Source organism: Myotis myotis, unplaced genomic scaffold, assembly GCF_014108235.1.
Source record: "Myotis myotis isolate mMyoMyo1 unplaced genomic scaffold, mMyoMyo1.p scaffold_m19_p_47, whole genome shotgun sequence".
Classification (NCBI taxonomy): domain Eukaryota; kingdom Metazoa; phylum Chordata; class Mammalia; order Chiroptera; family Vespertilionidae; genus Myotis; species Myotis myotis.
This window is the reverse complement of record NW_023416354.1, coordinates 848,352-864,003: the sequence shown is the minus strand read 5'-3', so window position 1 is coordinate 864,003 and position 15,652 is coordinate 848,352. Positions and strand designations below refer to the sequence as shown.

The window sequence follows — 15,652 nt, the reverse complement described above, 5'->3', positions numbered from 1 at the left end:
GGAGTGATCGGCCAGCCGGCACCGGGCCCGAGGGAGGGGCAGCCTCAGGCCTGTGTGAGCAGGTTTGGGGGCGGGGAGCCACCTTGACATTCCTCCTCCTCTCTGGGCACCTCCGTGCCCATCCTGCCTCCTCACAGACGGGCACCACCTGCTCTGGGGGCGGCTCCGGCCTTGGGCCTCGCCTGTGATACCTTCCAGTATGCCCGAAGCTTCGTCATTTCCGTTTTCCTCTGTGCGCCCAGCATTGAGCTCTGCCTGGTGACCCAGCGACCAAGTGGGGCCCCTGCCAGGGCGCAGCGCTGGCCGACCTGCCTGCAGCAGGTTCCCCAACAGAGGCCCAGGACGGCGGCTGTGCCCGCTGGTTCTCAGGACGCTCACTGGCCACCCTCCCATCCTCCCCTCCATCGGGTGCCCGGGCCTGGGGTGGCATTTGTGTCTGCAGCTGCATGGCTCCGGTGGGAGGGCCTGGCGCTCCCAGTGATGCGGCCGCGAGCCCCTGCTGGCTGTGCTGTGCGGCTCCTCACTGGTCTCATCCCTTTTCTTCACGGCACGCAGGGCCGGCCATGGGACTGGCTTCCGGGAAATTCCCTCCTTTGATCTTTGCTTTCTGGCCCAGACCCTTACTTGTTCTGACCTGTCCCTCTGGATTTTGTCTCTGGGGGTCTCTCATGGCAAGAGAAAGAAAAAGCGCTCGATTCCGGGTTCCTCACAAGCCCCTGCTGTAGAAACAGTCCCAGGCTCCTCCCCAAAGGGGCACCATGGGCTGGGCCAAGGTCCTGGCAGCCCCTCCCCTCTGGCCTGGCCCTGCTCCCCTCTGGGGCTCAGCGGGTCTTGTGGCCTAAGGCATACGGCCTCAGGGCCCACGCGATCCCTGGACCCTCACCCCCAGTAGCTGTGCTGCCCTAAGTGCCCCCCCAAATGAGCTGCATATCCATGCTGATCTTCCATTCTTCCCTTTTCCCAGATTCTCTCTAGCTTCTGAGCGCTGCCAGGCTCACGGGATGGCTCCTGGTTCTTACCGCGTCCCTGGCTGCAGCAGGAGGGGCCAACCCCTCAAAAGTGTTCTGGGCTCCCTGGCTCCCTGGCCAGTGGCCTTGCCCTTCCTCTCCCGCGGCAGCTTCCCGTCCCCCAAGATGGTCTGTGCAGCCGGTCCCGTCAGCCTCCGCCATCCGTCTCTGCCCCGCCTGTCTCCTGACACCTCGCGGCCTCTTAAGGACTTTCCTCTCCGTAGCTGGTCCCTCTCCTTTTCCACGGCTTCTGTCCTCAGAGGAAGACCGTGGCATGAAACCATTCCAGTTCCTCCTGGATCTCCCACGTCGGCCTGCTGCCTGGGACAGGCAGCTCCCAGCACCAGCCTGGCTCAGCCTCGCTGGTTCTGGGCGTGCAGTGATGTCATTGAGTTGTTTTTCTATTTAACCCAGGAAAACGGCACATTCTCTGAAGGGTCCTGGGGATGAAAAGGGGCCACATGCTGCCCTGACCAGCTCAGGCAAGTCCTGCGTGGCGGCCTGGCAAACAGACCGGAGGTCGCCAAAGCCCGCCGCAGGGTGTGGGCTCCGGACTTGGCGTAGGAAAGACTTGGCAACAGGAGTCCAGATGGGAACATTGAAGCAAAGGAAGAAGCAGCAGGCAGGCCTCTGCTCTGAGTCAGGAATGTCACGGGGGGAAAGCGAGCCAGAGTGGGGCTGCTTCAGTCCCCGGGAGACAGGCTCAGAGGGTGAGCCGGGCCCAGCTGCCCCCGCCCACCGCTCCCCCGGGTGCAAGTCTCGTGGGGACCCTTAGAAATAAGCTCATGCCTGGAAAGTGGCATGGCCGAGCCACAGCCGGGCACGTGCCCTGACGGGAGTGGAACTGGCAGCCTCTTGGTGCGTGGGCCGGCCCCAGGTGCACCCTGGGTGTGACACTGCGCCAGGAGGCGTGCCGAGGGAGGGTGGGCCTCCTTTGCTCTGTTTTACTTTGCTTAGGTCTGTCTGGCTTTAATGGTTTTGTTGTTGTTCCCCAGTTTCATCTGTCCTTGGGTTTCGCTGGCACCAATGGCATCAATGGGGTCTTTGTTCTCTGTGCTCCCAGGCCGGGGTGGGTCGGCCATGACTCTCTGGTCAGGGAGGAGGGTAGAAACCACTTGCTCTCATGTGCCCTTGGTTGGGGGAGATGAGGTCTTGCACCTCACAAGCTGCTGCAAGTGCCCAGACTTTGGGCCTTGTTGGATTTTCTTGCCTCAGTTTCCCCATTCCACTTGCCCAGGGGTTTTCCTAGCAGGAGCACCAGAGGCAGGAGACGCGGGGGCCGGCACTGGGGAGAGGGCGGCCGCGTGAGGGCAGCTCTGGCCGTTGGCTGGAGGGGGGCGGTTTGTTCGAGGTCTGGGGGTCGGGCTGCGCCTCTGTGCAGTAAGCTAGCGGTGGGCTCCCCTTTGTCCGTGCGTGCACGTCCCCCCGGTATTGTGAAGGACAGCACGGAAACGTGCACGCGGTGTGACAGACAAAACTCAGCTACTTGTGAGAACAGAGGGAAAAACACCCTGCCGCTCCCCACCGATCCCGGCCGCCCCAGCCGCAGCGGGACCGCCGTCCTGACGGAAGGAAAACCACTTCCGGGCTCCTGTCACCGTTCATCAGCGAGGCCTGGACTCTGAACACTGTAGGGGGGGGGGGGGGTCCCTGCTTTTGACCTTGAAGTCAGTGGAATCGTGTCCTCCGGACGCTGCATTCGGTTGTTACTGTTAACTCTCCCGGATTCCTCGCTGTGTCCAGGCGCGGGAGGCGGGGCTCAGGCGATGTCCGCGGGCGGCTGCCTTGTCGCTAAGAGAGCAGATGTGGGGCTCCCTCCCCTGGTGCCGGGGTGGGTGTGTCCTTTTGGTGACCACCAGCCCTTCACATGCTGTTGGTTCTGGAACAGGCTTGGCTACAAGATGCCAGGGGAGAGCTCCCTGGTGGACGTGAGTCCCGAAGGAGCCGTCGGTCTGTGCTGTCCGCCTGTGCTCCCAGCAGCGAGGCCTGGCAGCGCGAGCTGGACCCGATTGGTCTCGGTAGTTTGGAGGGCGCCGGTGTTTCCTGCCCGTGGCCCGGGGACCGCTCTGAACCGGTGCCAAGGTCGCCTGGCCCCCTCTGCACAGCTCACTGCTCCCCTTCTGCTTCGCTCCTGCCACCTCGGGGTCGGTTTCTCTGCCCTTGGGACAACCAGCGGGGATGCTGGTCCCGGGCCCCTGTCCTGGTCCCTCCGGCACACGGGAGCTGCGGGCGCCTGCGGATCGGGGAGCCTGGCTTGGGGTGCCTTGTCCGGCTGCTCTGCGTTGCTCTGGGCGTCCTGTGCTGTGCCCGCTGGCTCCCGGATGTTGCATCTTTCACTCCGCAGCGGAGGGTTGTGGGGTTCACCGTGGTGACGCGTGTACGCGTAGCTTGTTTGTGTCACGGCTGCGCGGTATCCGTGACACGAATGAACCGCAATTGATTTATCCGTTCTACTCCTGATGGACATGCGGTGGCTCCGATACGAACTCGCTTAGGGCGTGTGCCGAGGAGCGGTTCCGTGGACACGTCAATTAGAGCCGCTGGTTGGCGGGCGGCGGCACCGTTGTGTGGGGCTTTAATTGCATTTCCCTGGTTCCTACTGGGGTGGCCGCCTTTTCCATTTGGATATTCCCTGTGTGAAGTGGCTTCCCAAGCGCTTTGCGAATTTCTCACGAGGCTGCTTATTACCACACGCAGGAGGCTTTTGCCAGTATGTTCTGGCTGTGAGCCCTTTACCAATATGTGCTTTCATTCCCGAAGAACGGGTTTCCGTGAGGATGGAAATAAGAATCCAGTTTGCTTGTCCCCCAGGGGGTGGCCTGCTGCCCAGCACCCCCACCGGCAGGGCTGTCTTCACACAGACTTTGGTGCCGCCCCTCTGTCTCACTGCCTGTGTGTGAGTGTGGGGGGGGGGCGGCGCGGGGGGGGGGGGGTCTGCTTCTGGGGTTTCCTGTCTTCCCATTGGCCTTTGTCTGCCCCTGTCCTGAGCTCACTTGGCCTTTACTGTGAGCTTGATAACAAATCTGACATCGGAAAAGCAAGTCTTCCCCCCTCCCGCATGGCTTCTTCAAGAAAATGTTCTGGCTCATCTCGGCCCTCCTGGTTCTTGTGTAAATTGCATCCGCGTACCGGATGGGGCAGCTACGAGATGGATGAGTCCTCGGGGGCCTGGGGAGAGGGCGTCACTACGGCACAGTCCTCAGTGTGCGATGTGCTCTCTCCATCCCTTAGTTCCCCAGGCCCCGCAGCCTTCGCTTTCTCCGTAGCCCCTGCCTGTCTCGGACTTGCTCCAGGCCCGTCCCTCCCGTCGCCCCCTATCTTCACTCCCTTGAGTGTCTGAAGTCACATTCTGTATGGTATCTGTAGACACGCGATACCACGGCATCGACCCGAAATGCCCTCTGATTGGCGTGTCTGGGAAAGACAGGCGGCCGGGGTCCCGCCTGGGCATAAACTTGGAATTTGTATAAAGTCACTCCCGCGTCCTTCTGGGGCCGGTTCATCCATTCGTGATCACCCGCATCCTCCACATCAACGCAAAGATGGTCCTCTGCCCTGGCAGCGGGGGAGGGGGGGGCGGGGGGCGGCGGGGGCGGCGGGGGTGTGTGTGTCCGGGACTCGTCTCTGCTTGTGGCTGGCGGGGTGGTGATGGCTGGGCTCACTGAGGACTCGCGCCCTGAGCGACGCGTTCCTGGAAACGGGCTTCCTAGCCCAGAGCTCTCACTCAGGTCTCGGTGTTAGAGGAAGAGCCCTCTGGAAGATGGGGTCCGGAGACTTGGAGTCGCCCCTCCGGTCGCCAGGCCTTCCTGCCCCGTCTGCCTGCTGTCTGTCGCCCTGTCTGCATGGAGAGGGTGGGGAAGGCCCCCCCCACCCCCCCTTACCTGGCTGCTGCCTCTTGGTTTTCCTCAAGCAAAACCCTCCAGAGCCACGTCACCTGCGAGTCACGCCGGGTCCGACTCATTCGTGCTCTTCTCCAAAGCCATGTGCCCGTTGGCAGGTGCCTGGCCTCGTGCCCTTTCCCTCCAGATTCAATGTCAGAATCAGCGTCTGGGTATGTAGAGAACAGGCCAGGGAGTTAAACCCGGAGGGTCCTCTCACTCTTTAATAGAAAGACAGGGGCTTATTTTATAAGCGAGAAGTCTGTCCTCTGAATGATCAGAAACTGACGGGGTGTGAGGAGATCACCGGCCGAGTTGGGTTTTCTCTTCTGTAGAGAAACTGAAATTCGCACCATCTCTGAGGGTCCCGTGTGGGACAGCTGCCGTGGGCTTTGCCTCCACAGCAAAGTGACTGGGCGGGGGGGGGGGGGGGGGGGGAGCCCGCTGCCAGGGAGGAGGCTGGCACCAGGAGGGCCTGACTCAGCAGCCAGGTTGAAAACTGTGGAGTTTGCTGCAGCGTTTTCCCTGCTGACGGCCTGGCCTTGCCGGGGCACGTGACGCCTCACCCCTGACACGGCGGCCCTGGGACCCAGCGGGCAAGTCCCTTCAGGAGAGCAAGGCCAGAAGGGCTGACAGTTGGCCGGTGGGGAGGCGGGCAGGGGGGGACCCGAGGGCAGGAGGGAGCATCTGGAGGAGGGGGCGCCTGTGATGGGGCAGGGACAAAGCCTGCGAGGGAAGGCCCCCAAATGGCATAAGGATAGGCCCCTGCCCCCCCCCCCGTCCCCCAACCCCCCAAACCCCCCTCCGGGCTGGGCAGTCTGCAAACAAGCTTGTCTGTTACAAGCGAAATTGAGCGAACCCATCAGGGGAAGAGAATCAAGAGCTCAGAAGTTGGCCCAAGTACAAAAGGGGATTTGATATAAAAGTGGCTTTTATCTGCGGGGTCAGGTGGATGATGTAACAGAGGGTGAGGGGACAGGTGGGTGGCATCTACAATAAAAACATGGAGCCACAACTCAGGCCTGACACAGGAATTCCAGGCAGAGAGAAGCCTCATTGTCAAAACACAGTCACATGACCTCCTGGAGGAAACCATGGGAAGCAGTTTGATGGTGGAGCGGGCGGCCCAAGGGTGCACAGATATGGAGGAGGTGAGGGGGTGTCTCCTGCCCACACAGGCCCAAGCCGGATGACACACTGAGGGAAATATTTGCAACTCACGGGAGAGGAGAGCGCTAAGTCCTCTGCTATATCAAGAGCTTTAAGCGAACATCCCCCTGGGAAATGGGCTCGAGGATTTGACTTGGTCCCCGACGCAGGAAAAGGGGACGGCTGCTCCCACATGGAGAGAAATGGAAAGTAAAGCTTTTGCCTGAGAGAAAAGCATTTCCCCATCAGGCAGCCAACGTCACAACCCGGGGGAGCGGGCCTCCGTGCACCGCTGCATGTGGCCACAGACGCCCCCACACACCCACACTGACGGGGACATCTGGCCGTATTAGAACGGCATCACCAGCCCTGGCCGGTGTGGCTCAGTGGATAGAGCGTCAGCCTGCAGACTGAAGGGTCCCGGGTTCGATTCTGGTCAAGGGCACGTACCTTGGTTGCTGGCTCCTCCCTGGCCCTGGGCCTCGGGCTCGTGCAGGAGGCATCCAATACATGTGTTTTCTCTCACATGGATGTTCCTCTCTGTCTCACCCCCTGTCTTCCACTCTCTCTAAAAATCAATGGAAAAATATCCTCAGGTGAGGATAAAAACACAACACAAAAGTGCATCATGGCCTTTGACCAAGGAATTCCACTTCTAGGAACCTGTCCCACAGGTATCCCCACATGCATGCGTGGCTGCTTTAAGCCCTGAAGGCTGGAGACAGACTCGGGGTTCCGAGGGGCTGGGTAAACGGGATGGAGGCCTCGCCTCCTGAGGGGACAGGGGAGACTCTTCAGACACTGAGTCCGACTTTCAAGTAAAAATGCAAACGCAGAACTCACATGGAATACGCTACAATCGGGGCGGAGCGGGGGCGGGGTTGCACGTATTTGCATAAAATGCCTCTAGGAGTTGAGAGAGGGCTCCCCGGGAGGCAGGAGGCAGGAAGGGACCCTCAGAATGCCTTGAAGAGCCTCAGGGACATGGCCTCGGGGGCCAGGACGGGACCTCTCATTTGTAATTTTTGGATTCAGAGCCCTGTCTGGACGTTTTAGGGTCTCTAGACCCATGAGAATACGGAGTCCAGACCCTCCTGGCCCCAGACTGGGGCCGAGGCTCTAGCCGTGAGGCGACAGAGCCAATTTCTGAAAACTGGCCATTTTTGTCTCTTTTATGCGGGCTTCAAACCCAGGAATGAGGCTCTGTGCTCACGCGACCGGGAGGGGAAGTGCGGCGAGTGGCGTGGGTTTGCGTTACGTTCCTTCACACACACCCCGCTCCCGCCCGGGTTCTGGAATTCTCCCTGGGAGACTCCAGGGCAGGGACCTGGCTTTGCAGCTGCTGGGCTGGGCTGGCAGGTGAGGGCTTCGCAGAAACACGGTTGCGGGCGGGCCACACTGAGTTGACCAGGGAGGCGAGGAGTCACGGAAGGCATGGGCAGCCCAGAAATACTGGAACTTCCGCTGCTGGGATTGGCTGGTGTGGAAGACCACCTGTTGTCTTCACCAGCTGATAAGCGTAGACAGAGACGCCCCCCGCCCCCCCAAGGCTGGGTACCTTTGAAGCCCTAGGAAAGGTCGGAGCTGGGCCCCCGGTTTGTCCAGACAGTGGTAGCTGAAGCAACTCCCCCATTCATTATTATGTAAATCCTTGCTGACGGGCTAGTCTGCCTGTTGCAGGGGCCGCCTGCCAAGGGCTATGCTATGGGTGCATCCCAGATCAGTAACAGCTTGGTGAGGCCTGAGCACCAGTGGAAATTCTTCCCCTTGAGTTGGACTTGCCTGCCTGGCCCCCCAATATTTCCAATTATCTCTTGTCTCTTCTCTTTCATTTGTGTGCGGCTCCTATTCCAGGTCCTGAACCCTGATCCACGTGGGACGTGGAGGGAAACATTTACCAACAGGCTGGCCTCCCCCAGGGAGCGGAGGGCCCCTTGGCACTGCAGCGGGGGAGCTGGCCCTCGGCCCGGCTCACCAGCTTCTGTGACTGGGGGGCCCCTTGGAGGGACCAGGTCCACAGTGAAGGTTCCCGCTGCAAACCCACAAGGACCTTGAGCCCCACTTGGGCCTCCTCCCTCACCCACCTCCAGCTCCTCCCCACAGCGGGAGCCGGCCTCCAGCACGGCCCCCACTCCCTCCCGCCCAGGAGGGGTTTCACAATTTATCAAGACCTGAGTACAGGCACAGCCCTCTTGGTCCTTCCCCGCCCGCCATGCTCTGAGGCTGGGAAATTTCCCGTCATGCTGAGCCATGTAGGAGGGACATCTGGTGAATACCTTCATTTCACAGATGGGGGAAACTGAGGCCGGAGAGGGAGCGGAGCAGAAGACTGAGGGGAGTTGGGTGGAGGCCAGGGCAGTGGGTCTGTGTGCAGGCTGCATGCCCTGTGAGGTGGGAGGCCCAGGGCACAGGGAGGGAGAGCGGCCACAAAGCTGATGCCATGCACGGGGCGGCCCCAGGAAGGGCTCCCCAGGACCTGGCATGGCACTTGGTGGGCAGATGGGGGACAAGCAGAAGGCACAGGCCCGCAGGGCGAGGAGCAAGGCTGCCAGGCCCCAACAAGGACGGACAGACAGACAGACAGACAGATGTGAGGGCACGTGGCCTTTTGTGGAGGACAGAATGAGTCTGAGGGGACTGGAGAGGAGAGGAAGAGGAGCCAGCCCCCACAGCTGGGTCACACCCTTCTTGACTTTGAGCTGATTCTCCCTTCTCACCGCTTTTCTGGAAGTAAACCCTTCCCACCCGGGACTGAGAAGCAGCCATCCGAGGGTGGATCCAGGTGAAAAGTGCCACAGCCCGCAGCCCTGGGCCCCGGAGATTCCTGCGGGCAGCTCCTGCCCGCGGGATGCAGGCCGTGTCGCCAGGGGCACCGGCAGCCCTCCCGGGGAAGGTGCTCCTCGCTCCTGTGGCTCAAAGGCAGGCCTGTCCCTCACTCCCGGCAATTCCCCTTCTCCCTAGAGCTCCTCGGCTCCCCTAAGCAAATTCGCTCAAATTCCGAGGAACTTTAAAATCGTCTTCTGTCGAGGAGGTTCTTGCCTAGAGCGGGGAGCCCCCAGCCTCAAGGCTCAGGCCACAGGGGTCGGAGGTGAGGCCCCACCTCTGCCAAGTCCCCAGGAATGGTGTTCCTTCAGCGGCCGGAGGAGTCCCCTCTGTGCAGGGGGCAGTTAGATCTCCAAGGGAAAGGCTGAGCTGGCCCCCGCCCACGAGCGCCAAGGCCAGTGCCAGTGGCTGGGCCTGGCTTGGCGTCTGCTGCCGGGGTACATGGAGGCTCACACTGCAGGGGGAGGCCTTCTGCCAGGCAACTGGCCAGGGCAGCAGCGCGCCCGCGGGAAGGATGAGCCGCAGGGCAGCCAAGGCCCCCGTGGTCCAGGTCCAGGCGCTGAAATTGCCCACGGTCGCTCTATTGGGGGTGACCTTGGGCCAGGAAAGCCTAGCCACATTGAGCCCCGGCCCCCTTCCCGCCCAGCCCTAGCCCACGTGGTGGCCCTGCCCCCGCGGGCAGGAACGGAACCGACTCCACAAGCGTCTTTAATAGGACCTGAGAGGCTCCCATTCAAATTTGATTCCCGGGTCTGTGGACCCAGGCAGGATGCCAACCCAGACTGGCCTCCTGCTAGGCGAGGGGGGGGGGGGGGGCTGGTCAAAAGGCACCCGGCGGCGATTCTGAGGGCAGCACCTCTCTGAGCCTTGGTTCCCCGTCACTGTCCCCCGCCCCGCACCAATGTCGCCACAAGCCAAGGAAGTCGAGGCAGCCGTGGTTTCCAAACCGTTTATTTCCCCGACCAGGAGGTGGGGGCGCTGGGAGCGGGCGGCGGGGTCTGGGGCTGAGGGTCGGGCGGCGGGGCCCTCAGGCGAAGGTGGAGCCGTTCCAGCCCACGTTGGCCGCGTTCATGTCGTAGTAGTTGATGTAGATCCTGCGGGGGGCGGAAGCCGTGCTGAGCGGGCTGCGCGCCCGGCGACCCCGGCCCCGGGCGCCACACCCCGGCCCCGGGCGACCCCTGCCCCCCCCGCCCCGGGCGCCCCCCCCCCCCCGCCCCGGCGGCCCCGCACCTGTCGGGGCTGACGCGCAGGCGCTCGGCCAGGAGGCCGCACAGCAGCTTGCTGTAGGAGCGGTTCTGCGGGCCGCCGATCTTGCCGATGCTGTGCAGGCTGCAGAGCGCGCAGGGCTCGCTGGAGCCGCCGAAAGTCATGAGCTGGTCCGGGACCACGTGCACCGCGATGTACTGCGGGGCAGGACGCGGTCAGAGAACCTCAGCGCCTCTGCCAGCCCCGAGCGACCCCGTCCCTTCCCCGCCCGGAGTCGCCTCCCCCCGCCCCAGCCCGGGCCCTTCGCGGCCGGCGGGCACCCCCTCTTCCTGTTCGCTCCCCACACACCTGGGCCGGCTTGCCCGTGGCCTGCGCCAGCTGCTGGGTGAGCTCGGAGAGGAGCCCTTCCGGCACCGAGGCGCGGGGCACGTTGGTGTTCACCACGAACATCGGCATGATCGCGGCGAGGCGGCGAGCACTGCACACGGGGACTAACGCGCGCGCGGCTGAACCGGAGCTACGTGACTGCGCCGGGTTCCGCCCCAGTGCGCCTGAAGCCCCGCCCCTCGACGTCCCAGAAACGGAGGCCCCGCCCCTGACGCCCCGCGCAGAGGCTCCGCCCCCTGGAGTCACTGAGACGGAGGCCCCGCCCCTGTGCGTCTGAGGCTCCGCCCCCTGACGCCAGCGAGACGGAGGCCCCGCCCGGTGAGTCCGCGGCTGCTGTGGGCCCTGTGGTCGCTGGGACCCGGCCGCCTGCGGGAGTCCGAGGTGGTCCCCGCTCGTCCTGCGGCGCAGACCTCTGACCGCGCTTACCTCCGCGCAGCCCCCGAACCTGCCTGCCCCTCAGTCACTGGGGTGCGCTCAGTGACCTGTGCGCGGGAGCTGGGGAGACCGCAGCTAACGGAGAGATGGCCGCTGCCCTCCGGGGCGCAAAGCCGGCCCAGCAGAGAAGTCCCACCTCCTTCCCTGGCCCGCACCGAGCCCACGTGTGGCCGAGTCTCCGGCCGCAAGTCCCTAGGGACCACAGTCCTGCGTGTGAGCGCGCGCTAGTGGTCGCTGCAGGGTCCCCGCCGGTGCCATGTCCTTGGGGTGGACGAGGATGCTGGCAGGTGCCCAGGGCGGAGCAGGGAGCAGGAGGCGAGGCCCAGCAGAGCTCCTTGGGCCAAAGGCAGTCAGCAACCAGGCCTGGGGCCCACCCCAAACCTCAGGTCCCCTGGGCCAGGGCTCCTCAGGGGAGCCCCAGCCAGGCAGGCCTCTGGGGTGCCTCTCAGAGAGCCTGCAGTGAGCGCAGCCAGGCACACACGCATAGGGGCGGAGTCAATGAATGGGTGAATGAAGATCGCGGTGAGACGCAGGAAGAGGACTGCAGCTGAAGCGGGCCCTGGCCCCCACTCCCGCTCAGGGCTCCCTGTCTGGGCGCTGTGCTGGGGGGGCCTCAGGTGCTAGGGAGCATGTTGTGTTTGGCCAAGTCCTCAGAACTCCCCAGGAAGTCCCGTCCTTGGTCTCTGGGGGGATGCAACAGGTTCACGAGGCGCAGCAAAAAGTGGCCGGGACCGTAGCCGCTGGTGCGCTCTACGCCTGTCTCCAGCCCAGGGCGTCCTTCTCCGCCCCAGCAGCCAACTCAGCACCGCTTGCTCTATGTCCGGATCAAGTGCGCGGCTTTCTCCCCTCCTAATTGCCTGCCAGTGGAATGTATCTCCTTCCCTGGCCCTGTATTCTCACTGCTCTCCACCCACCTCACCACCACCACCACCCAGAGGACTTGCCTTGCCCAGTGAAATGTGAACAGAAGAGGCTCAAGTCCAGGCCAGCACCCAGTTTGCTGCTCGCTGAAGCAGTGGAGGTGGCGAGCTGATGGCCAGGCCCCCCTCTTACTAGCTTGCATACTTGGCTGACCACTCAGAGCCTCGGTTTCCCCACCTGTAATTTGGGGAGCCAGCAATTCCTCCCTCACAGAGGGGGTGGTGGTGGCCTTCTCTGACATTAGAGGCAGCACCATCGCAGTGCCCTGGTGGCCTCCCCCCCCTCCCCTCCCCCGGTGTGCACCACCCTCTCTCTTCTTCTCTGGTCCAGTGCACTGACCTTCCAGGCCACGCTCCTGGCCCTGGCTCCTGGCCCTGGCGCGGCCTTGGTCCTGGAATTCTCAGTTCCTTGGGAAAGGCCCCCGCGCTCCTGGCTGTCGGGTCCTGTCCGCCGAGGCCGTGGCCGTATCTCTATTTGTGAGTTAGCCTTCCTTCCTAGGGGACAAGCCCCGTGAGAGTGGCGGCTTTAGCCACTGCTGCGTGCCTCCTTCCTGACGCTGTACTTGGTGGTCGTCGGAGGGCTCCAGAGATGCCTGCGCTGCAATCCCCGGCCCTGGGAACAGCTGTTACACGGCCTAGTCCCTGGGGAGATGCAACTAAGCTTACAGGAGGTAATTAGGGAGACGACCATGGGTTATCTGGGTGAGTCCAAGGAAACCACCTGAGCCCTAAAGGGGAGAGAATTTTCTCCAAGTAGTCAGGGGGGTGCGGGAAGGGGAAGCCAGACCCAGAGCGGAAGGACTCCACGCGCTGTCACTGGCTTTGACGATGAAGGGGGCGGGGCCGCAGCCATGCACCTGCAAGGAACTGAATTCTGCCGACAGCCTGAATGGACACGGGGTGGGTCTTCCTGGTAGGGCCGAAGCACCTGGACCTCAGCCGTGTGAGGCCTTCAGCAGGAGGCCCGGCCACGCCGGCTGGCCCTCTGACCCGGCAGCCGTGAGCTAATAAACGTGTACTGGTTCAAGCAGCTAGGTTTCTGGTAATTTGTTCCAGGAGCGCTAGAAAAGCCATGCATCTGGCATCGATAGGCTCCGCGATCACCTGCTACACAACAGCACCCCTGCACCAGGGGGTGATGGCAGACACGGCTGCGGCCCCGCTGGGATGCCCTCCCCCTTCCTCCTCACCGAGAGGACCCCAGTCTGTCTGATGAGAGCCTCGGCTGCCCCGGAGCCTGGCGGCCGGCGGGTGAGGCCAGGCGAGGCAGCTGCGGCTCATGTCGTCTGCGGGGTTTAGGCGCCACCCCACCAGCTCCCTGCCGCCCCTGCTGGGACGCGGACACAACCCCGGGCTGGGCAGCAGCTGCCGGGCCACCTGGAGCTGGAACACAGGCCAGGGAGTGGGACGTGGTGACCCAGGAGCGCCTGGGCTCAGGGCCGGCCAGCCCCTGCCGCGGCCATTCCGTCGGAGAGAAGCCCCTCCCCCATGCGCCGCACCCTGGTCAGTTTCAGCCCGTTCAGAAATAAGTTTCTTGAGGCGGGAACCACCCAGTTTTCTCTGGGAGTAGAATTTCTATTGAGTATAAACCTCTTATTAGCATTTCCAACAAAAGGTGCCTCCGGGACTGGCCTCGCACTGGGAGTGCCGAGTACAGGTCTGTTCTGGTGGCTCGAGGTGAGCATCGATGCGTGTACCAGGAGGTCACGGGACTGGCCTCGCACTGGGAGTGCCGAGTACAGGTCTGTTCTGGTGGCTCGAGGTGAGCATCGATGCGTGTACCAGGAGGTCACGGTTCGATTCCCCGTCAGGGCACCTGCCTGGGTTGTGGGCTGGATCCCCAGTGGGGGGCGTGCAGGAGGCAGCCGACCCATGGTTCTCCCCTCGTTGATGTTTCTCTCTCTCCCTCTCCCTTCCTCTGCTGACTGATGTGGTGATGGTGATGGTGACGTTAGATGTCTAACGCACTTAGACGTTAAACAAGAAATGCTCTTCTCACTCTGCCCGCGGGCCCCTCATCCTTGGAATGTCAGTCATTTTCCTTTTCCTGGACCCCTCAAAGCACAGGCACCGCTCCTTGGAAACCACACATCCCCTCTTTACCCAATCCCAGGGGTCTCCCCTCCCCCTCGCTGTGCTTTCTCCTGCCTCCCTCATCTATCGCCAATGGAGTTCGTGTGACCCACTTAAATCTCTCTTGACTGTGATGCATAAAACAAGGTGAAAAACAAACAAGCATTCTCCAGAGCATTATCTCAGTCCTTTGAGATTCTGCTTCACAGCAATTGTCAACAGTTTGGCTCAAATAAACTAAAAAAAACTCTCTAAAAAAAGAGCGAAATGAAAGTGAAGATAAATCAATGGCAGGTTTGTACCTAGTCCCGAAGGTGGCTTCCCTCCTGCCCCCCAGGCCTTTGTGTAAGAGCTGGGTATACTGACCTCCGCTCCTGAGGGCTCTAAGTGGGCACCAGCCCGTCCTGCGATATCATAAAGGCGACATTGGGCAAGTTTGTCTTGAAAGCTCAGGTTTTTTTAAACTGAAGATGTTTGGTGCAGAATGAATGTCTGGCAACATCAAGACTCGCACACACGTTCGCAGGTTTTGCCTTAGGGGTACGGATCTCATTGTTCCCTGGGGAGCCCGCTGGGTCTTTCCATGACTGTCGGCTGTTAGCACAGTTTCAGGAAAACAGGCCCTTTTCTTTGTAAATGTCCAGGGCTTAGACTAGAGCCCCACAGGAAAGCCTTCCTGGTTCGCCCGTGTCTCACGGGCCAAAAGCCCGCCACGGGCTAGAGCTGCAGGGACTTTATCCGGACGACTGCTTCCCATCAGGGAGGCATGTGTCGGGAGGTGGCGTGAGAAACCAATTCAATTGAGGTGTTGCAGCCCTGAGTATCAGAATATGGTGGATTTAAAAACGAGCCCTGGCCGGTTGGGCTCAGTGGCTAGAGTGTTGTCCTGTGGACCAAAGGGTCGCAGGTTTGATTCCCGGTCAAGGGCATGGACATGGGTTTCCCAGCCCGGTAGGGTGGGTGCGGGAGGCAACCAACTGATGTCTCTCTCCCCACTCCCTCCCTTCCACTCTCTTTAGAAATCAATGGAAAAAATATCCTCGGGTAAGAATTAAAAAATAGCCCCAGCCGGTTTGGCTCAGTGGATAGAGCGTCGGCCTGCGGACTGAAAGGTCTCAGGTTCAATTCCGGGCAAGGGCACATGTGTGGGTTGTGGGCTCGATCCCCAGTGAGGGACTTGCAGGAGGCAGCCGATCCATGATTCTCTCTTGTCGTGGATGTTTCTCTCTCTCTCTCTTCCCCTTCCTCTCTGAAATCAATAAAAATATATTATAAAACAAACAGAACAATACAGCCTGGCTGGTGTGACTCAGTGGTTGAGCATCAACCTCTGCCCCGAGGTTTCCGGCCGAACTCTGGTCGGGGCACATGCCTGGGACTGTGGACTCAGTTCCCCAGCAGGGGGCGTGCGGGAGGCAGCTGATCCATGTTGCCGTTTCCTTCATTGATGTTTCTAGCTCTTTCTCCCTCTCTCTAAAAATCAATAAACACATTAAAAGACACTCATGCTCAGACCTCATCTCTGGACGTAGTCTTGCATAGACCCTGGTAACTTAAAAAAAAAAAGGGTGACATCCCCCCCACCCATAGCAGAGCCTTTAGTAGCCGCCATCACCATGACACAGCCGTACACCCTCTGTCCTGCTTCTGGTTTGCTCTGCAGACGGACTCGCACGAGAAGGTGGCGGCGCTGTGCAGGCAGGGAGGCGGGAGGGAAGCGGTCCCATCGGGGCCCGGACCACTTAGACATGTACACTGTGGACTGGGTTTCCCC

At 61.7% G+C, this 15,652-nt stretch overlaps 1 protein-coding gene across 1 annotated transcript; it reads right to left on the bottom strand.

Moving 5' to 3' along the window:
• Positions 1 to 9,792: 9,792 nt before the first annotated feature.
• Positions 9,793 to 10,622, bottom strand: MIF (macrophage migration inhibitory factor). Its single transcript, XM_036307386.1, has 3 exons — positions 10,412 to 10,622; positions 10,088 to 10,260; positions 9,793 to 9,951 (listed from the first exon to the last, which is right to left on the bottom strand). The coding sequence occupies exons 1-3, from the start codon at positions 10,517 to 10,519 to the stop codon at positions 9,885 to 9,887; spliced, it is 348 nt and encodes a 115-aa protein (XP_036163279.1). The 5' UTR covers positions 10,520 to 10,622; the 3' UTR covers positions 9,793 to 9,884.
• Positions 10,623 to 15,652: the final 5,030 nt, after the last annotated feature.

What these genes read in the sequence shown, in the direction of transcription:
- MIF (XM_036307386.1), bottom strand. Translation starts at nt 10,519, where the DNA reads ATGCCGATGTTCGTGGTGAACACCAACGTGCCCCGCGCCTCGGTGCCG. An exon ending in CCACGGGCAAGCCGGCCCAG is followed by an intron (nt 10,261 to 10,411) that starts GTGTGTGGGGAG and finishes CCTGCCCCGCAG; the next exon opens with TACATCGCGGTGCACGTGGT. An exon ending in CTGCGCGTCAGCCCCGACAG is followed by an intron (nt 9,952 to 10,087) that starts GTGCGGGGCCGC and finishes CGCCCCCCGCAG; the next exon opens with GATCTACATCAACTACTACG.